At 38.8% G+C, this 22,654-nt stretch overlaps 1 protein-coding gene across 1 annotated transcript in view; it reads right to left on the bottom strand.

The window, feature by feature from the left end:
• Positions 1 to 22,654, bottom strand: part of adgrb2 (adhesion G protein-coupled receptor B2) — a 290,118-nt gene that overhangs the window by 117,313 nt on the left and 150,151 nt on the right. The window contains exons 6-13 of the mRNA XM_059350350.1: positions 14,794 to 14,958; positions 14,248 to 14,412; positions 12,886 to 12,987; positions 9,205 to 9,311; positions 8,093 to 8,287; positions 6,994 to 7,062; positions 6,060 to 6,168; positions 4,679 to 4,825 (exon numbers count right to left, since the gene is read on the bottom strand). Of these exons, the coding sequence (XP_059206333.1) occupies positions 4,679 to 4,825; positions 6,060 to 6,168; positions 6,994 to 7,062; positions 8,093 to 8,287; positions 9,205 to 9,311; positions 12,886 to 12,987; positions 14,248 to 14,412; positions 14,794 to 14,958 (1,059 nt within the window). The remainder of the gene's footprint in view (positions 1 to 4,678; positions 4,826 to 6,059; positions 6,169 to 6,993; positions 7,063 to 8,092; positions 8,288 to 9,204; positions 9,312 to 12,885; positions 12,988 to 14,247; positions 14,413 to 14,793; positions 14,959 to 22,654) is intronic.

Genomic DNA, 22,654 nt, shown 5'->3' with positions numbered 1-22,654 from the left:
CTAATTGGACAGTGTCTGCAAAGGCATGCAAATGAGAAAGTCAGTGTATTGTGGGTAAATGGTAAATCAGTGTGTGATGGGGTGGCACTCCTACGCCAAAGGATGATTAATACCACAAAAGCACTCAATCACAAAACTCTAATTTCCCATGAACAGACTTTTCGTCACTCTTTCGCTCGCTGAACATCTAAATGATTGGTGGTCAGCTGTAATCTGGCAAAATGGCGAGCCACCAGTCAGCAGCTGTGAACTTTAATACGCCATTTGTCAGGAAAAGATATGCTTGGAGTTGATGCAAAGCCATAATTTATGGTTTTAATCAAAGATTGAAAGCTCCATCTAAAAAGTTCCGTGTGAGTTACTCTTTTCATTTCTTTTAGTTTTTTTTTTTTTTTTTCTTCTGTGCGTTTGCAACTTTTGTACACAGCACAGAAAAGTTCAGAGATGAAAGCAGCTGAATAAACTGAGAGGGTAATGCGCTTAAGCTTCAAAAAATAACTGACTGAAATGCTACATTGAAAATGTCAGTTCACTTAAATCACTATTCTAAATGTCTTTAATTCACCTTTAAGTGTTTACTCTTTTCATTCCAAAGTGGTTAATTTGTTGATTCTTATAAAAATAGCTAATTGGGAATTAACACTGCTTCGTTGCCAAGGGGTAAATGAGAAGATCAATAGCACGGCCTATTTGTTTGTTACGTGTGGAGCCAGAAAGTTATTAGCTTCGCTAAGCTAAATTGAAAGCAGTGGTAAAGTAGACTCACGTCTAAAGTTATAAAACGAGCCCACCTACACCTCCAAAGATAACTAATTCACACACAGCTAACACTGGATCTAGTCTGGGAACTGAAAACATGAAAAGTTGTTGTTTTTTTACAGATTTACATGCTATAATTATTTCTTGGTGAACAAAAGCTGAGCACAGGGACGTCCTCCAGTCTTGTTCTGTCATTATGTGGTTGCCAAATGCCAAAATTTAATTTGTGTACAGATTAAAGGGGACCTATTATGCTCTCTTTCAGTTTCATATTATAATGTTCATACATATTTTGGGTTCCTAGTAGAACATGTTTACATGCTTTAATGTTCAGAATACACAACATTTTTCCCATACTGTCTGTCTGAATATACCTGCATTCACAATCTGTCTGAAACACTCCATTTTAGTGCCTGTCTCTTTAAATCCCTCTCCTGAAAACGTCTAGTTTACTCTGATTTGTCAGTGTTTCTGGGTCTTCCGCATCTGCACTCTTGGCATCTTTGCACCATCATTGCAGCCGGGGAATGACTGTAACAACACTGTAGCAGCACGTTCTACCTATCTACAGTATAGTTGTGACATCACAAATTCACACTCCAGCAAGCTGATTTAAAGGGGCGGTTTATCAATATGGGCTGTGTACATTTCTCCGTGGACTGATGGTTTTGATATTTTCACAGTATTTATAAAGAAATACCTTCTTTCTAATAATAAAATAAAAACATGGAACAATGGTATTTTCTAACTTTGGAGACAGTTAGGCTAGGTTTGAGGTTAGCTGCTCCTGCCTCTACATTTGAAGCTAAGCTAGGTCATTCAGCCCTGGCTGCAGCTCTGTATTCATCTTCTCATCTCGTCTCGTCAGAACTAATCATCCTATTTTCTAATCTGCAAGTTTGTTTGTATAATTTCTGGTTCACTGGTGATATTTTGAAACTCAACACAGTCACAGTAAAAGGTGCAAATAAGGAAGTCAGCCTTCTACACAATATTAGAGTAGAGCTCATGTTGTTTGCCTTGTAACGCAAGTAATGAAAAGTTAACGGAGCAAAACCATGTGCATGTACCCGCAGTGGTGTATTTGAAATATGAAGTCGTTGCCAGCTTGTATGTTCAGATGTATGTGTGTGTTTGTGAGAGAAAGAGAGACCCGGGGAGGGAAAGAGGGAGTTTGTCACTTTGAAAATCAGTGAAGAACAGTCCCAGCCTCTGCCCAGTGAAGCGCTTCATGAACCTATCAATTGGCTGTGTGTATGTGCAACTGTGTGTGCACGTGCACACACAAAGGTGCCAATGGGCCTTTATGAGCATAGTTAAGCTGTCCATCTGAGATGGGCTTTCATTATGGGGTAAATGAACCAATCAAAGTGATAGCAATCAACTGAAGACCTCAACTCATGGACTGCCAATGGGAAGAGGCAGAGCTCCCACAGGGCCAAGAGGACTAATAACGGCCTGACTCACAGGAGGACGTGCTGTTTGGATGGAACTATTTTCCAAATAGCGTATGGTAAAATGGCATGTGCTGAATATCATATGAGGAAATGGTGGAGTAAATGCGATGCAGCCGGTCACTTTTATTGTCTGACAGCAAAACATTCCCCAACATAAACTATGATGATAATGGAGGAAAAAATCAAGATGGGAGAAATAGCATAAAAACAAAACAGAAAGGCAGGATGAATGGAGAATAAGAAGAAAGGATGGCATTTCAATGCAGCAGCAATAAACAAGGTCTAGCTTTTGTGCACCCTTTTGTCTCCAGCTGTAGCCTAACATTCCTCCCTTTGAAATATTTGAATTTGCTGTTCCATAAAATCTAGAAAAACAACTTGAACAAAACAACTCACGGGCAACTCATAAACAGGTTCTGCAACATAAAAGCAAGATGGAAGGAGAGCACAAAATAAGCATATTACAGTGTGCATAATAAAGAGACGGAGAGAGAACGTGAGGTGAGAGTACAGGATGTCTTGAACGCCACTCAAAGGGAGTCTGTGTCGTTTGAGCCAGGGGTCAGAGGTCAGAGGTCAGAGTCGCTCTGCTCTCTCGGCCTGCAGTCTCTCTGAACTTTAATTTGGGCAAGGGGGCGGGCTGCCAGACAGGAAGTCTGCCAGTGTAATTTCCAGTGGGATGTGACCTTTGCCTTCGTTGGTAGTGGGTCGCATCTGCCACAGTAATTCTCTTATCTAATATAAAGCACTTTCTTCCTACTCTTCTTTTTTTTAAAGTCCCTTCGTCTCCCCTGAACATCTCTAGCTGTGTTGCTTCCTGCCGTTCTCTTTGTACTCTCCTCCACCGTTTGGACAATAACTTTTCTTGGCTTTACTTGAAACCAAGTGGAAAATATTCACAGCAGTTAAGTCTAACAGCAGTTAGCTTTCTTGTGTCGCTAAAAGCAAAAGAGACATCTTTCAAAACCGTGTGAGGACTTGATGCTCTCAAGGGGATGCAGCACACTTCTTCACAGATGAAAGACCTGCATGTTGTTGAGAAGCCCTCCAGGGCCTCTTCACAGTCCACATCCAGATCCTCAGCATTACCCTTCCACGTCCTTGAAGACGCCTTCCATCTGCCTCCATGAGACACGTCTCTGAGTGTGAAGTCACACTGGGATCACTTGTTGGCCTGACCTTGGCTGGAGAGAGGGCCGAGTGGGGTGATAACTGCTCCTCATACTTCAAAGATTCAAGACTGTGAAGGAGGACGCAGACTAGAACTGATCCAGATCTGACCTCTACTCTGCAAATAACATGATCGCCTTTTTTCATACTGACAATGGTAAATGGTAAATGGACCTGCACTTATATATCGATTTTCTAGTCGCTTTGCGACCACTCAAAGCTCTTCACACTACAGACTGCACTCATTCACCCTTTCACACACACATTCATCCTGGTGGCAGAGGCTACTCTAAACGCTGCCACCTGCCACCATTGGGAATTCATTCACACCGATGAACGCAGCACATCGGGAGCAATTTGGAGCAATTTGCGACTCCGGCGCATTCTCCACATTTGCTGCGTTAATGGAGCCATATTGCCGGACTGTAGAAGTAAAGATTAAACAACACAAAAGGATCATTTTTTCGCTGTTCAAAGCGGGAAGTGTTTTGCGGGTGACGACCCACGGCGGCTGTCGCGAGCGTCATTTCCGGTAAGTGCATCACGGAGTATTAGATTTAGAACAACACTCACCTGCTGAAATCTGCGTACTTAGTAAGTGCGGATAGTGTGCTGCGTTTAAGTGCACTCATGGAAGTATGGGGATTGGAACCAAGGTTATAATAGTTTTGGATTTTTCATTAGTTTTAGTTTTGATTTCGTTGTGAATTTTTGTCTTCAAATTCAGTTAGTTTTAATTAGTTTTTAGAGTGAGTTTTCTAGTTTTAGTTTAGTTTTTATTTTTTGAAAATGCTTAGTTTTAGTTTAGTTTTTATTAGTTTTAGTGTTAGTTTTAGTTTTTTTGTAATGGGCTATGTGTTGGGTGCCAGATTCAAAGTGGTCATAATAAATGTTTCCTTTATTTCCTTTGGTTTATCATCTCAGCCCCAATAAGGTTATTAACTCTTACAGTTCTGGGTGTTTTGTATTTTGGTTCTAGTGTAAACATCCCAGTCTCAGTAAACATATTCACCATGTGTTGCATGTTCAAATAGAAACACTGAATTATGAATGAAAAAAGTTGACAAAAACGAAAACTAAGGACATTTTCACTATAATTTTAGTTAGTTTTAGTTAGTTTTGTAACCACGCAATACAGTTTCAGTTAGTTATCATTTTTTTAAAAACTCTAGTTTTTATTTTCATTTCAGTTAACGAAAATCTTTTTTCAATTCTAGTTTCCGTTATTTCGTTATTTTTCGTTAACTATAATAACCTTGCTGGTCAGTGGAGATGAGTGTTAGGTGTCCTACCTTCAGCCGGGATAGTGAAGACCTCTTTAGGGATGTAGAGCTTGTCCTCTGCTGTTCTGGCCCAGTCCTTCATCCCTCTCCGACCCTTCATGGGGAAGTTGATGTCACTGGAAACTGCTGACACCGGCTCTCTCTGGATGGTTATCACTGGACCAAGAAAAGATTCCATATACAGTCACTGCAGAGCACAAACTGGGGCAGAAACAAAGAATGCTGGATAATGAAGAAGCCCTGAGAGGTAAATAAAAAAACTATCTGGTGATCTATTTTCTTTGTGTGATCTAAATGGTTTTCTCGTCAGTGTTATGAGCAAAGGAACAGGCAACAGAAGAAATGACTAATTTAATAAAATTATCCTTTAAGTTCAACAAAGAGGATTTCGAGGATAAGTTGCTTTTCAATGAACACAAGTGATCTGATCTGAATAGCCTGTGTTAATATTTGATTCATTTCTAAATTCTTTCCAAGTTACTATGTTTTTGCCTGTGAAAATAGGTGAAATGAAGGTTAACCCTTTATCAGGCAAAGAACTATATTTGGTAGTTAGAGTCAGGTAATATTTAGAGAAAAAAGTTAAAATTTACTGGATTAAAGTGACAAACCTACAAGAAAAAAGTTGCAGATTTACGAGAAAAAAGTGGGAAAAAGCAACTTTTTTCTCCCAGATTCACCACTTTAAATCTCATAAATCTGCGCATTTTTTTCTCGTATATTTGCCACTTTAATCTTGTAAACTTTTTTCTCAAAATATTATTTTCATATGGTTTTTTTTACACATTCTGGCAGTATGTAATATCCTCCAATATTCTCTAGGGTTGAAGTTTGGAATTTGCAAGTATTTCAATGAGTGCCCTATTAAGGGTTAAAGTGTTGAATCTGGGAGAAAAAAGTTGCTTTTTTCCCACTTTTTTTCTCGTAAATCGGCGACTTTTTTCGCGCAGATTTCCCACTTTAAATCTCTTAAATCTGCGACTTTTTTTCTTGTAGATTTGCCACTTTAATCTAGTAAATTTGCCACTTTTTTCTTGAAATATTACCTGAAGTTACCAAATATAGTTCTTTTCCTGATAAAGGGTGAATAAGTAGGTACATTTCTTGACAGGATTACTTTTCTAGTGTTTGTTATTTGTATTTAGAGTATGTACGTTTAGAGTATGAGTGAGTAGAAATGAAAATTCATCTGGAAAAAAAGAACAAATGGTGGCGGTGCACTTCAGCCTCTTGTGGCTGATATGAGTATTACAACAACAACAAACAAAAAAACAAGACAAGATCCTGACAAAAAAAAATTGCTTTTCAGGGCTTCTGTACCTGAGGTTAAAGAATGATAAAATTCACACTAAAAAAACGAAATATGAACATCTAAATGTGTGACCCTTACTTAGGTTGTTGGTAACCACCAGGAAACTCTGGAAAGGCTTCTGGGCTTCTCCAATGAGGTGGATGAAATCTTCTAATATCCTCATCAACAGAGCAGCACCGGGAGCCACCTGTGGATGCATAAATCACCATGTCACCATAGTGATAATCCATATCCATAATCCTATGAGAAGTGACTCATCCATGGAAAGTTTTTAATTTCCTTTATTATCTAGACCACTGAATGTGTTCCAGGGGGTAAACTGTAACCACGTGGGGTATAATAGCATATTTGTTTGCTTGTTTATTGTGTCCAGATGGCAAGTAAACACACCTCGACTCAAGGGCATCACGCTGGGTCACAGACAGAGATGCACCATACACAGGCCCAGTATAATTAATAGGTAGCCATTGCATTTAGTGAACAGGTGTGTTTTTATGACTCTAATGAAAAGTTAATGTGGGATGTGGTCACACCCACCTTTACACACAAAGTGCTTAAACACACACACACACACACACACATTCAGGAAACTTAGTACAGTAGAAGGTGGCCACCATGGACTGTGTGATATTGTAATAATTCAAGGTAAACCAAAAAACAAGTTCACTCTTCATCATATATTTTACACTAAATGGGGCTATCATTTACACAATTAACACAATGCTGTTTGAAAGTAGACTTATAACTAGCCACTGAGACCATATTGTCTTTAGAAAACTGTTTACTGAGGTAATAAATCAAGTGAGAAGGAGGGTCATTTTCTCATAGACTTCTATACAATTCATTTTTTTTGCAGCCAGTAGAAAGAGTTCAGGTTTAAGTCACTTCTGCTTTGGCTTCACTGTTCAGATCCACTTCTTTTATATAGTCTATGGCAGCCACTGATAATAGTATGTACACACACACACACACACACACACACACACACACACACACACACAGGCAGCTGTACCTGATGGGCGTCCTCCCATTTCTCTACATTTTCCATGTCCAACATGAGGCTGATTATCTGGAAGAATTTCTAGATGCAAGATAAAGATGTTTGTTAATGCAGCAGGGCACAGAGAAGTTACATCATTTCTATTATGTTTACACAGTCACATGGGAGGAGTTAGCTTTCAGCTTTCAGGCCTAAACTGCCTAAACTTAACCAAAAAGTAGCAGAAAATTAAAAGTAAAGTATTAAAATAACTTTATCACTGATTATGAACCCCATTTTCCTGATTAACCCTTAACAGGGCACTCATTGAAACACTTGCAAATTCCAAATTTCAACCCTAGAGAATATTGGAGGATATTACATACTGCCAGAATGTGTTAAAAAAACTATACGAAAATAATATTTTGAGAAAAAAGTTTACGAGATTAAAGTGGCAAATCTATGAGAAAAAAAATCACAGATTTATGAGATTTAAAGTGGTGAATCTGGGAGAAAAAAGTTGCTTTTTTCCACGTTTTTTCTCGTAAATCTGCGACTTTTTTCGCACAGATTTGTCACTTTAAATCTCTTAAATCTGCTATAGTTCTTTGCCTGATAAAGGGTTAAAAGCCTTCCGTCTGACCCATTCCTCCACTACAACTTCCTTTGTGTGTGTACTTTGTCACTCTTTATACTTCTGCGACTACAGAATCTGAACTCTTCCTGGCAGAAAGCCTTGAAGGCTAACATCCCAACTATCAGGAGCACTAAAGTCCGAGCCCTTCGTGTATAGTGTAGCTATCCTACCGCTAGTACTGCAGCAGTACTGCAGTATTTTTTTCTCTGTCACGTCTAGTACAGTAGTCCTCTGTACATAGGCATATTGTAAAACATTAAATAATGTCTGTCAAATGACTGACTGAGACAGGAGCATTTTGCTCTCTTACAGTCAGTGGAAAGAGAAAAACGCTGCTAAAAACTCCTGTTTGAGGCCTCAGTAGCTGTAGCTGCAGCTCATTGTTATGCACACCTCGTGCAGAGGAAAGTGGAGCTTCTACATTGAATAAATTGTGAGGTGCATGGTGTTAGTGTAGCTCTGTGCAACAGTGTGTTTGTACGGTGACTTGCTCACCTGCACGTCGTCGGGAGCTGGGATGTAGGTTGCTCTTTTGAAGGTGTCCGTCACATTTCGCAGGATCTCCGTGGAAAAGAGAAGGTCGCCACTGTAGTAGCTCCTCCTCTGCAAGAGCTCCAGGAGACTCCTTACGATCTGAGACATGCCCTCCCCAGCCAGGGTCCTCTGACCCTTCGCGAGATGCTCTCGTAACTACAACGTGCAGAGAGAGACACAAATTGAGAAAAGTTGATGGTTTCACCTGTGTGTGTAACAGTCGTGCTGATACAATGCATCATGCCCACTGGCACTTACTGTATGTGGAGCTCTTACTCTAAATATGTAGCTGGTCAAAATGTCAGAAAGTCACAGAAAGACCAAACAAACCAAAGATCATGTCCTTTTTTTTTTTTCCTCCCTAAGAAATGTTTGGAGTGTGAGCTGAGGGGGATGTTTCATGACAGGAGTATATATGTTCATGGGTTGGTGCTTAAAATAGGCAAGAAAAAGAGAAAAAGAGGCCTCGCAGCACTCTCAGACAGAAAGTGGATCTCATCACTTCAGAGACAGAGATACAGGAAGAAAGGCTGTGTGTACGTGAAAAAAAGAGAGAGAGAGAGAGAGAGAGAGAGAACAAAAGATAACAGCAATCACACAAAATTAATTATTGACTCCTGGTGTTAATGAAAGGTTGGAACAGAAGCTAACGGTGCAATCAGCTCCGTCCCTGACCTCCATCTCCTCCCGCCATCATGGAGGAGATGAGAAAGGTTGAAGTTCACAGAGCAGGAAAACAGTCTGGCTGATGAACACATTCATTAGCTATGTTCATTAATTGATAAGTGTGAGCGCAAAGCTCTGGAAAAGCTAATTAGAGATACCAGCGAGCCCTGAGTAAAGACACTCTGCTATTTTGAGTAAACTTTAAAATAAAAAATAAAAGAGTTGAACATTGATGAGTGGAAGGAGGAAACGGAGGCAGAAAACAACTTTTAAAAACAGATGGGAGCTTTCACTTTCTGGTAAATTCTCTAATGAGAGTTAGATGAAGGTGGAATGACGTAATCTGGAGGAATATATGCATCTTTTTCTTCTTCGGGGAGAAGATTTTCTGTTAAAGGGGAACTTACAGATAAATGTAAATATCTATAGTCAAGTGAGACGCATCTGGCGAAGCTCGGAGGACCCCAGAAAGCAACTCCAAATTTGTCCAGCATACAACGACGACTAGCAGATCCTACAAAGAGAGAAAGCAGACAACAACTTTATATAGAACGTAATCAATTTACAAATGAGCCCAAAAACACATATATGGTGTCCAAAAATCATTGATTGTTAATAGGAAAACCTTTAATTTGCAGTCAGTGAACCTGCTGTAAGGAAGGACTTTTGTATTCAATGCGAAATTTACTGCCAAAAATAAACAAATAACTTTAATAGAAAGCAATTGCTGCACATATATATTGACATTTATGGATCACAAAAACAAAAGGTTACTTTTGTGATTTTGCCTTTTTTTGGTGAAATATTGTTTAGGATAGTTACGACCAGTGCTTGAAGTGGGCTGGTACTCTCCAGTACGGAGTACCAGCACTTCTCGATTTTAGCCTCTTGCGTACTGGGACTTTTTTTTTTTGTCATTTTGTTTCCTTTTTTTGGTAATTTTGTGTCTTTTTTGGTAATTTTGTGTCTTTTTTGGGTCATTTTGTGTCTTTTTTTGGTAATTTTATGTCTTTTTTGGTCATTTTGTTTCATTTTTTTGGTCATTTTGTGTCTTTTTTGGTCATTTTGTGTCTTTTTTGTCATCTGTGTCTTTTTTTGGTAATTTTGTGTCTTTTTGGTAATTTTGTGTCTGTTTTGGGTCATTTTGTGTCTTTTTTTGGTAATTTTATGTCTTTTTTGGTCATTTTGTTTCCTTTTTTTGGTCATTTTGTTTCTTTTTTAGGTGATCTGAACTGTGCGTGTCAGATTCTGATGAGCGGGGGTCGCGGACAACATGGATGTTAAATTGGGGGTCGCGACTCAAAAAGGTTGAGAACTACTGTGTTAGCCTACGGCCTGTTGGTTTAGTGAACCGATCCTGGTCACAAATGTTGGCGTGGCTCCAGAAGGGCCAGAAAAGAACCCGGACCAGCGGTGAGAATAACACGGGACAGATCGGTCAGAAGTTAATTTTGAAGAAAGTGAAGTAAGTTGAAAAATAATCACAATTGTCTTAAACTGACAGTCCACTTCTTTTGACACATCTGTACAATATAAAATCCATGTGTGTCTTTGATGTGTCCACAGGATGTTCAGAACCAGCTGCCTTGTTTGTCAACCTCCTTTCCAGAATGTGTTTGCATTTATAACTAACTAAATGAAGATCTTATTCATCAATATCAATGTTGTTGGTCCCCCTAAATATGTGCATTTTCCCATGAAATATATATTGAGGTAAAATAATAAACAGTCATTGTCTACTGTTTTCTTATGATATAAACAATATCAGGACTATGTCATTTAATTGATTTACTTTGCATAGCTTCTCCAATCTGGTCTCCATCTTTAATGCATGTCTGTTTTTGATGTGTGTCCACAGGGCAATTTGTCTGGAAAGTTTAATAAAACAATTTTCTTTTTAAAAACCAGCATCATGTTCTAGTATTTGAATGAATCACTTAATGACCTGCTGGTACCCACGCTCACTGCCTAATTTACCTGGCAACAGTTGAATAAGGGGAGCACCGGCATTTATTTTTCTCCACTTAAAGCACTGGTTACGACTACTGTATGTTTCATTTGTAGCAGTTCTACGGTGTATAAAACAGTGTATAAACTGGTGAAGGCTGCCAAAATACTTTAGGAAGACAAAACCTTTTCAGAGCCAAATAAATATGCACTGACTGAACCACGGCTCTGCCTTTTTATGAGTAGAAGAGTGACATAAATAAACTGTAAAGTTTCACGGTTAATTAAATTTAGTACACTGATTTACCTTAAATGTAATGTTCTTGAAGCTATAATGTTTCTCTGGCAGGCGACCTGATTCATGCAGGCGTGTTTTTGATGTCGGAGCCAGCTCCATAGTTTGAAAGATGTAGAAACACGTTTATATTACAGCCGTTCTGAACCACATCTGCTCTTGGCTTAAATTCTAAAGAAGAAAGTGTCTAAAAAAAAAAAAAAAAAAATCAAGGCTTGTTCTTGTTTCTGCTTTTGGAAGTGGAAAGGGAAGGTCTGGCAACCAGCTGTCGGAAAAACTCCTCAGTTTAGATTTGAGAACATTACTGTGCTAAGGACACAAATAGGCTCTGATATGTTCAAGCAGGACGTGTCTGCAGCACTCATTAAGGGGACATGCTGGATAATTCATGAATTGGAACATTGTTATAATGAACGCCTCTGTTAGGCTACCAAAGCTCAGAGTAGTACTACTGAGGACAACGATGTGAGTCAATCTGAGGACACAACCTGTTTGTTCCAGAAATAGGAGCACATAGCATTTTGAAGCAGTTTTACAGTTTTATCCATCTGACAGCATTTGTTTTCCTGGTGCTCTGCTGTTATTATGAGAAGATTTACATTAAGGTTTTTATTTTCTTGAAGTTTTTGTGAAATAGCCTACACGTTTTTTGAAGGTTTTTATTTATTTTTGCTGTAGCTAGCAGAAGCTACTGAGTGGTAATATGCATTTATGAAGCTTACAAACATCTGTTGGATATTTCTTATAATAGAAACAAAACATTTTTTCTGTTGTTCATTGTATTAAGGATGACTTCCTGTTAGTCTGTCTGTCTCCTCCTTGATCTTTAGCCACCTATGCTAACAACTGGATGCTAATGTACCTTCATGAGGTTTACAAGCTTTTGTCCTCCTGTTGATTTTCTGTTGATTTACTATACATTTCTGTGTATAGATACATGCTCTAATACATTTCTGTTTCCCTGTTCAATTTGTCTGACACACCTATTGGACTGATTTCTGTTGAGTAACAATGAGTTCCTGAAGGTTCCTTATTTCCGTATTTCTAGAGTTAATGACTTTTGTTGCCTCTGTTGGACATTGCTTAGCCACATTAGACATTTTATTTATTTTTTCTTCACATGAACTGACTACTACTTTCTGTCTCCCACTTTTCTGCTTGTGCTAAGCACCAGGTCCTTATATATATATATATATATATATATATATATATATATATATATATATATATATATATATATATATTTTATAGGCTATTTCCCGGTTGATTCAGTATGACTCGCTGTGGATGGTTTTCTCACTGTAGGTAGCTTAGCTTATGCTAACTACCGGGTGCTAACATGGGACTCTCTGTTCACATGCCTGTTGGAGTTTTTATATTTTTTTCTACTTGCTGGTTGTCTGTAGATTAAGTGTGAGTTTATGTAGGGTTTTTAAAATGTATTTTATTTCACTGTGGCTGAAATGCTAACTACCATTTGCAAACATCCAATCGAGGAGCTAACAAACTTTTCTGTTGGGAATTTCTTAGCCCTGTTTTGGACATTTAAAAATGTTCTTCACATGGATCTTCTGTCCGGCCAATGTCTGTAATCGTGTCTGTAGGTTTTTTTTTCCTTGCTCCACCTTCAGCTTGTACCATTGCTTGTGATAATTATGTGGTGCTAGCATAGCTACATTTATGTGGCTCCTTTTGGGCATCACATTTTCTAATGGTGACTTATGACTGGTGCGTCTTTATCCATGCTACAGTAACTAGTTTTAGTTACTTGTGCTATATCACTGTTGATTTATACTAAAACAATACTCAACAACATATTTTAGCTAATGCACATCATGCAACTGACCAGTGGCGTTAGTTGGACACTTGTTGTAGACCGTTTCTCCGGCTGAGGCTCTCTTCCACGACATAGCCAGGAGGTGCTCCTCTTTACATATCTCATGAGGAGCTGCAGAGGTAGGTGAGAAACACAGAAACAGTGAACTGAAGCACAGTCTAACAGGCAAGCAGAAACAATGCACACACCCCAACAGACACATACAATAGCCAGTGAAAAAAAAAATGGAGACAGAGAAGCACAAAAAAACAAGATTCAAATCAATGTTCTCCTGCAGCAGCTCCCAATCTGATTCCCTTGTACGTTGCTCAGTGCTCTCTGTCAGTGTCACTGCCTCAGTACAGTATCTCATTCCCTCTTCATCTTACCCCCACTCTCTTTATTCATCTGTCCCCCCCCCTCCCTCTCTTTCATAACCCTGATGAAAAAAAAAAACGAGCAGAGTGCTGTGAAGATATTCCGAGGGGGCAGACGAGTGTTGGCAGAGGCGATGCAGAGAGATGAAGAGGGACGGAGAGATGGAGAGAGATGCTGAAAGAGAGAAAATGTGATATGATGTTCCCCCTGAAATGCCAACAGACAAGATCCTCGCCTTGTAGAGAAGAGGCTGGGGTGCTACTCAAAACAAAGGGGTCACGGAGGAGGCTGCACTCAAAAGTTTATCACTGTACCCTGTCAGAGCTCAATGCAAGCATGTGGCATTTCAGGCTTGTTCAGAACATAAACTTGCATATTTCACACACATACTTCAGTCAAGAAGCATGCTTATTAAAGCACAGTGTTCCTGCAGCGGCTCACACTCTGACACTGAACATCTCAAACAGGCAAAGAAGCACACACACACACACACACACAGAAAGCAAGCAAGTGAGATTAGTGCGGAAAAAAACAATTTTAAAGAGGAGAGATGGAATATCTCTCAGGTAAACAGAGTGGATAAAAAGAAAGCACCACAAGGCACGGACATGCAGAATCAATGAAGAGGTGAAGATGTATGGAAGTGTGAATTGACAGGAAGACAGACAGGAGACAGACAGAGATGAGGAGAGCGCGGTTCTAAAATTGCGATAGAAGCCTCTGGCTGTGGTGCGAACCACTGGGAATCACTTCCTTTCTGCCTGACAAATACTCTGCATGTTCAGATTGGGCACACACACACACACACACACACACACACACAGACACACACACACTCTTTAACAGGGAGCGGCATGCAGAGAAGTGCAGCCACACAGAAAAAGAAGCCAAAAGTGTTTATACAGAGTTTTCATGCAAGAATAATATGTACATAAGCATATATATATAATGGGGTTCCTCCTTATTTCTTCAGCTCACACACACACACACACACACACTTCCTGAGTCACTGACCAGGGCACTTCTTCTCGTTACAGGAGCGGACCTCCTCCCCCGAGCCGTCACAGGGGTATCCCTGGACCCCGGTGCCCTCACACATCCTGAAGCGGCGCTGCCAGCCGGAGTCACAGGTCTTGCTGCAGAGGCTCCAGTGGTTCCAGCTGCCCCAGTTCCCTCCGCCTGCAACGGAAGCAGAGCACCGCCGGTGAAGATCGGGGAACGGGGGAAGGAAGCGTGGGAGGGACCGAGAGCGGTGAGGTGAAAAATAAATGGGAGTTGTTGATGAATAGCAAATTTTAGGTTACAACTCTCAGGCAGCAATTTAGAAACTTTTTCAATATTTTAGCGTGGCACACTAAATTAAGTCAACAGGAGCCCGTTCCTGGCCCCGGGCTCATTAAAACACACTAGTATTTTTGTCCTCCAGGGCCCCCAGTCGAAGCCAAACTGGGTCCCAACCCACAAATTGCTGGTATCTGGAACAGGAATCAGAGAAACCACACAGATGCTTTTAGATAATGCATGTTTGCATAATGACGTTAGAGAGCGTTGGTTTCTTACCGCTGCAGGACGGGTTGGTGCAGTCTCGGCTCTCCTGGTGGGGGCCCTTACACTCCGCCCAGCCGTGCACCGAGGCGCTGCAGCGCCGCTGCCTCTGCTGCGTCCCCGCGTTACACGTCACGCTGCATTTAGACCACGGCCCCCACTCCAACCACTGGCCCTCCACTGGACGATGGAGACATGGAGATGGAGAAACAGGGAAACGGATGAAAGTGGAAGGATTCAGAAAGACGTGGGGAAATCAGGATAAATTGATCCAGGTTTTGGAAGGGTGGGAATAGATGATGTCAGAGAGAAGAGAGGTGTAAAAGGGAAGAAAAGACAGAGGGCAGAGTAAGTGAGTGGGCGACTAGTCAACAGAATATAGAATGAGTCAGGACGGAGAACAAATAAATTACAGAGGCTATTGGGTTTTCCATAAATAGCAACAAACAAACACACTTCATGGTCCTATGGACATTTTAAATATTTCAATCTGTTATGAAATAGCTGATTACTATTCCTTTCATGCTTTGTTTTAAAAGAGTTCACGCAGAGTACAGAAAGTTAGATTTTCATTCAAAGTGTTTTTAGAAAGGCAGCACATTTCAACTCTTCTCTGGCGTTTCTGCAGAAATAGATGAATACAAGAAATTATAATTTCAATACAATCCAGCACTGGCTGTCAGACGGAGCATGAATACCAAATAGCCTGATGACACGCACAGGTGTAATCAAAGCCCCCTCAGTCCCCTTTAATAAAGAGTGCTGCAGAGTAATTGAGTTGTCAAATAAGATACCAAAATGCAAAAAAAAAAGATAATCAAAAATAGGGATATTAATCATTCATAGCGCGTGCAGTCAAAAATTTTTGGGTATGTCATCAACTTCAAAGCTGGTAATAGACAGAAAAGAACACAATGTTCTGCTGTGGAAATGCACAAAAGTAGATGGAAATCAGTGACAAATAAACTGTCAGTGAATTATTTTCATTTATTTCTTTACCCTTTTTAACACATATTTGAATAAGAACTCTTTGCTATAAAAACGAACCACAGGAACCAATTACTGATCTGCGACCATGTCCGTTTATATTTCAGAATGCTGCTGAATAAAGGGACTTCATATCAGATTGTGGTGATTCTTCCAAAACCACATAATTTTAAAAACATGCTGACAATGCATCTGTATTTCTCCTTTCAAACTGCATGACTGTATTCCTCCAGTTGTCATGTCTTGAGGGGTGATATAAAATGTTTAACTGTAGCTACAGTTACCATTAAAGAACCATCTTTTAACTTGTGTTTTTCCTGTAATTGTCACATCAATCATGGTTTATTTTATGCAGCATTTAATTGAAATGAATCGTCAATTGTATCTCCAATAAACTGCTTGTGCTTCTCTACGACCATCCCACAAACACATTCCTAGAGGTAATCATTCTAGTCATTTCAGTAGCAATACAATGCCTCCTTCTGTTGGCACCACTGTTTGTGAGTGTATGCTTCAAGATAAAACATTTTTTTTTAAAACTCATGTATTGCCTCCAGTTGGATTACTGATGTGGACTTGAGCTATGCTTTGATTTGTCATATTTAACAACTAAACTGTAACAATTCTGAACAAAGTATAATGATCTGAAGACAATAAATGATGCATTTTAATGTTCAAGCATCCTTTTATATTTCGTATAAAGTTGATGGTGAACATGTTAACAAGCAAAGGATTCACACATCCAACAGCTTTTCTCTCTGAGGACAGTGGAAGGAAACATCTGGCTGTTTAGCATAGAAATCAATATAACCGCAGTGCTTTTATTTTGAAAAAAAATAGCAAACATTAGCATTAGCACTAGAGCTAACAAGCACTTTCACTAATAGTAAAGACAACAAATATAGCCACTAATGTATATGACAGAATAAAATAAACTTTAACAAATATAATATATATAACTTTATTATAGTTACTATATTATTAACTTTATTATTATTATAACTTTATTAACTTTATTAATATATCAACTTTATATGAATTACGACGCACTCGTTATTATTTACCATTCGTTTTTTCATTTAACCGTTCTACCTGCTATTTCCTGTCACTACCTTTCAAAATTAAAGCACCCGTTTCACACTGGACGGCACCTTTTCAAAATAAAAGCATCACAACATTGTTAAACACCTTGAAAATGTACAAACATGAAAAACAAGCTCTATAATACAAAAACACCAATAGGAAGCTTACTAAAGGACATTTACAGTTGTGTTTAAAATAAATGTTAAAGTGATATAGTGATTGGAGTATTTACTACTTTTTACTGCTATATTTGATTTACTCCACATTAACAGTCTTATCATAACATGTGTTCCTATCAGTAGCAGCTCAAAACCAGATAATTTACTGTATTTTATAAAGCGATTAAATTAATTTTGAGCAGAATTTAGTTCAGAGTTTTGGTCCGACCCCCGCAACCTTCGTGGTGTTGGTCATGTGGCCCCTTGGGGACATTAATTGGCCTGAATAAATGCTGTGCTGTGTTCACCAGCCAGTTGCTACATTGTTTGTCTAATGTTAAGTGCTGGCCAGGTAGCGACCAGTGGTTTTATAAGAACAGCTGCTGCAGGTAAGGAGGTCGGTGAAAACAGGACTGAACCACAGTGAAGTTATGACTGAACCAAATCATTAAAGTCTCTATAGAGCAGCATAGCAACAATGGGTCAGAACTCCTTCCTACAACAACAACTGTCACATTTCACATAGCCATGTGATTAACTGTTTCTATAAACCTTTGGTGTAATGGAGATTTAAAGGGTACATATTATGCTAATTTTCAGGGTTCATACTTGTATTTTTGGTTGCTACTAGAACATGTTTACGTGCTTTAATGTTCAAAAACACATTATTTTTATCTTCTGTGTGTCTGAATAGAGCAGGTTTGACTCTCTGTTTTAGCACCCGTCTCTTTAAGCCCAGTCTGTGCTGATTGGCTTAGCAAAGTTTTACAAATACAGTATGACTCCTCCATGGATCAAATATTAATAATGAAAATAATCAGAATGGACTCTGTTCAAAGTTCAAGGTGTAACGTCAACAGTTTTTCCAGTCTCTTCACTGTCTCTCGCTCTATAATAAATCCATGGGTCTGATTTCATACTTATTTATTTTGATCAATAGAGACACGTAGAGCTCACTTCTTTAATTACAACTAATATAATGTAAAGTTAAATTATTATACAACCTCTTTGCTGTAACCTTCAGTCCATCTGAGCTCATGTGGAGGTGATATTTTTGTGTGCAGTGATTAATCTATGCTGAACAGAAGTACATTATGTATCCTCTTATAGTTATAGCAAAGTGAAAAATGTGTTGAATTAAATTAAGCCAATGCTAGCATTCAATCACACTTTTTACCAGGCTACTATGATACAATAAAGAAAGGAAATCTGTCTTTACAGCTGCGTAAAGGTATTGTGTACATGCTGTAGTCTGTCTATTTGTCTCTATATTAACAAGAATATCAATTCAAAGTGAAAACTGCTCTTGTTTCAGCTCAGAATGATGTATTGAGGCACAGATTCTACACACAGGGGCTTTAAGTGGCGGAGAAAGTGAAGTCCAGTGCAGTAAATGTATTTGTCTGGTTCTCCCAAGTGGCAAAGCATTGCCAACTCTCCTTGGTAATGTGGTCAATCACGCTGTGTGTGGCTGGTTCCAACGCTGTGTTGGGGAGGACTTCCACAGGATGAGCTGTGAGCTCCAATTTAAGTGTGAACGTGACATTTCCCAACTCTAATTCTGAGTAATTAAAGTGACAAGCGTGGAACGGCTTCCAAAAGAAGAACAAGCCATCGCTTCATCTTTATATTATTGTGAAAGCTCTTGCTCTTCAGATGCAGGAACAAACACACACAAATGTAGTTAAAAACAGAGTTGGTAAGAAGCTTGTGTCAAAAACAATACATCTACAGCAAAAATGTGCATGTGAGGCCAAAAATTAAAATTGAAATGGTTTCAATCATCACCAGTAACTGTATGCTACATGCATTCAAAGCTTGACATATAATATATGAAGATATTATTTCAGTACAGTATACAGAAATGCAGCTTGGGATATCTCTGTCTTCTTGCCAAAGACTATTAATGTCCCTGTAATTAAGACATAGGCATTAATCCCTCCATATGCTTGGCTACAGACTGACTGTTTATATTGTGATTTTAAAAAAAGAAGCTACGAAGCATTTCCAGCCAGCTCTCTGCCTACACGTTTGTGCTTTTTCGGTTCTTGACGTTGGCTCTTAAAGGTCGATACGATCAAATCAACTATGCAGGTTTGATGTTTCTGATGATTCTCTGGATCATGTTTATTTTAGCATATTATGCATTTATTTAATGTGTTAGCATGTCTGTACTTTGGTCACTGTGACAAGAGATAAGACATTACAGTAAAAGAGTGAAATGTGATTAAACTATACTTGGGTTTAATTAACTGTTGTATGGATAGAGAACATTGTATTGGATAATATATGATCTGAATATTTGCTTTGTAATAGGAATTCACATTTTAGGTCATTTTAATATACCAGTACTCGCATTAAATTATTATAAGGTACCCGCAAACTGAGCCGGGTTCATTAACATAATAATAAAACGAAGACAATGCTAATTAGAGAAAATAACAGAGTGACCCAGCAAGTGGACCCGACAAGATTGATCTTAGACTGATTTTTTGAGAGCTCTGTGAAATAAAAGGCTGCAAGACAGACGGTGAGGTGTTGGACTAACAATAGTAATATAAATATAAGTAATGTTATGTAATTAACTAGCTTGCTATGTCTTGTGTTTGTGCACTTTCTTCATGTTTAGCTTTGTTAGCAAATTTATTGACTAGTTTTTTATCAGAAGTAAAGTAATCATCAAAAATGGTCGTGTTCATATTTGTGAAAGTGGTGTAGGAATAAATTGCACTCTGAAAAATGTAGGGACACAATTACTTGTAAAACGTAGTGTTCTTTTATGGTGAAGAAGACATTCTCATTTTAGAGACAAACTTTTCCTCCAAACTGCATTGTACAATGACATAATGTTTGTCAAAATAAAATCAGCTTAACCCTTAATAGGACACTCATGAAAATACTTGCAAATTCCACATTTCAAGCCTAGAGAATATTGGAGGATATTACATACAGCCAGAATGTGTAAAAAAAAAACATACGAAAATAACATTTTGAGAAAAGAGTTTACGAGATTAAACTGCCGAATCTACGAGAAAAAAATGCGCAGATTTATGAGATTTAAAGTGGCGAATCTGGGAGAAAAAAGTTGCTTTTTTTACCACTTTTTTCGCGCAGATTTGCCACTTTAAATCTCTTAAATCTGCAGCTTTTTTTCTTGTAGGTTTGACACTTTCTCTAAATATTACCTGACGTTACCAAATATAGTTCTTTGCCTGATAAAGGGTTAAAAGAAATGGTCAATTCAAATTTTTGAACGGAGAGATTAATTATTTTGCTAACTTATCATTAGAGTGGACTACCTGTATAGCTACTGTAGCTAACGTTATGTGGTGAATTCAATCATGGGGTAAGCCAGCGCTGGTGCTATTGTTTGGTAAAAACATTGATACTTAAAATAGTTTTCTGAGCATCTTAACCCATAAGAACCCAGAGCCAGTCATCCTTAAAGGATGTGTTCTAGAAGTGGAACACATAGAACACATTTCTGATGTTTTAAAAAAAAATTCTACCTCTAAATGTCAAAGATCTGTGATGAGACATAAACATTATAATGGGCGTTTATGGTCTTTATGTTTATGATATTTCTTATTTTAAAATAGAAAAAAACTAGACACATTTTCTGCTTACAGAGACACAAATTTACCTTTTTATTTTGCATCTCCATAACATTTATCAAAATTGTGACTTTAATTTGTGCAAGAAATATGGTCAGAACAAGTTAAATGCAACACAGGACAAACTATTAACGGATTAGAATTGTTAAATGGGTTTAAACTTCGCCTTGTCACAAAAAATAAGCTTTTTAAAATTAGCTACTTTTTCACATTTCTGTTTCCAGTCACAGCCACGTTCTTGTCAAAGTCACATGACCACCACACCAGGGTGTTGAGTATACGTCTCTTAGGGAATTAATGAGTTAATGTGAAGCATAAAGCTGAATATGGGAGATTCTAGAAGATTTAAAGTGTGTTACACGGGTGTCACCATAGGTTCTTATGGGTTAAACTTTGTTGATATGTTATAATGTTACGGTGCGCTTTAGCTTGGCATATAGAATATCTGTTGAAAGAATGCTACCATCCAACATTTCTATCCCTAGTTTGCAGTGAGATACAATCACTTAGACAGACACACACACACACACACACACACACACACACACACAGATCCATCAAAGCTGTATTCTCTATGCATGGACGTTTTCTGCCAAAAGGCCTATGCTGGTATTCATCATTTCAAAAGGACCATTGCCTTTGAACTCCCAATAGCACGCTGAATCTGTTGTGATAGATTCACACACTCATATGCAAACACACAAACCATATGAGGACACACATAGACAGATTTCCTTAAGGCCCTTGAAGGAAGAGCCTCGCCTTTTCTCCCAAACCCTCTCTCTCCATCACTGTTCCCAAAACAGCATGGCAAAACATCCCGGAGGCCATACTTTGGATTACCACGTCTGCTTCCCCTTTGACGCATAACTTTGGAGCCTCTTTGTCTGGCAATGGGAACAGTTTGGTTTTATTTAAATATTAACCTTGTAAAACCCCTGCTTTGAAGAAACAGTAAAACTAAAAAGCCATAAAAAAAACAAAATAAAAAATATTAGTCAGTAGGGAGCGTTAGAACACAAAAAAGTTCTAGCCTAAAAAGGCTCTAGCAACATTCACATTAATATATGTGTATATCATTTTCTAGGGGAAAATGATTCTTTACCTTAGCGGTAATAAATAAAAAGCACTTACCCTGCGATAATTACTCAGCCTGTGAGTGATTATTCACTATATGAGCAAACACACTCTCATTTGGCCTGAAATCAATTAAAGAAATAAAGAAAGCTTATTATTTAGAAAGCTACTGTTTTTGCTATAAACTGTCTAATGTTTTAATGTCTGTGCGTCCATTAATGCCGTTATTCTAATTTAACGTACAAACCATTTACATTCTGCCAACACAGAAAGCACGTACCAAATTAAATCACTGAAATGAATACTTCTTTTTAATGTCCATGCTTTCAAAGTAAGTGCTTTTCTAAAGGGACACTTGAAATACGGAATTAAAATTGCGCAGCGGCAATGCATATGGCTGAAGTATACTTTAATCTTAAAACGCCAGAGGGCTTTTCTTTGGACTGAATTTTCAAACGGTGCCCTTTCTAATCAGAAGTGTAAAATGACTGAGGATCTACATCTCAGGAGAAGAGCTGATGTCTTTGTCCAGGAAGCTGCCTCGGCTGTGGCCTTAATGGTGGAAACCTGCCCCGCTCTGTTTCTTCTGCCCTATTGAGACGTTATTTCATTCGCTGCTCCATCCTTTTCCACTCCAATGCAGCCTGATAAAGATGTTTCAGCTGGACAGGCTGAGCCAGATTGGAATGAAGTCCTGAGGTACCCTGGACACTAGAATTAGATGGGGCCGCACCAGTGACTTATTGCTGTTCTTGACAAGCTATAGGCCTAACAGGTAATCTCAGAGACAATAGCTGAAGAGCTCCACTGCTGGACTGCTCAGCAATCCAAACCAAGCCAACCATGGAGGAGGAAACCTCAAGGCTTTGCTGGGCTACGACCCTCAGGATGGGGGATGAGAGTGAAGAGACGTGGGCATGAATGTGATGGAGGACCACTGATGGAGCTGGAGACTGG

The sequence above is a fragment of the Centropristis striata genome, chromosome 14 (assembly GCF_030273125.1).
Source record: "Centropristis striata isolate RG_2023a ecotype Rhode Island chromosome 14, C.striata_1.0, whole genome shotgun sequence".
Classification (NCBI taxonomy): domain Eukaryota; kingdom Metazoa; phylum Chordata; class Actinopteri; order Perciformes; family Serranidae; genus Centropristis; species Centropristis striata.
The sequence above is the reverse complement of the archived record's forward strand: the minus strand, read 5'-3'. Positions and strand labels throughout refer to the sequence as shown.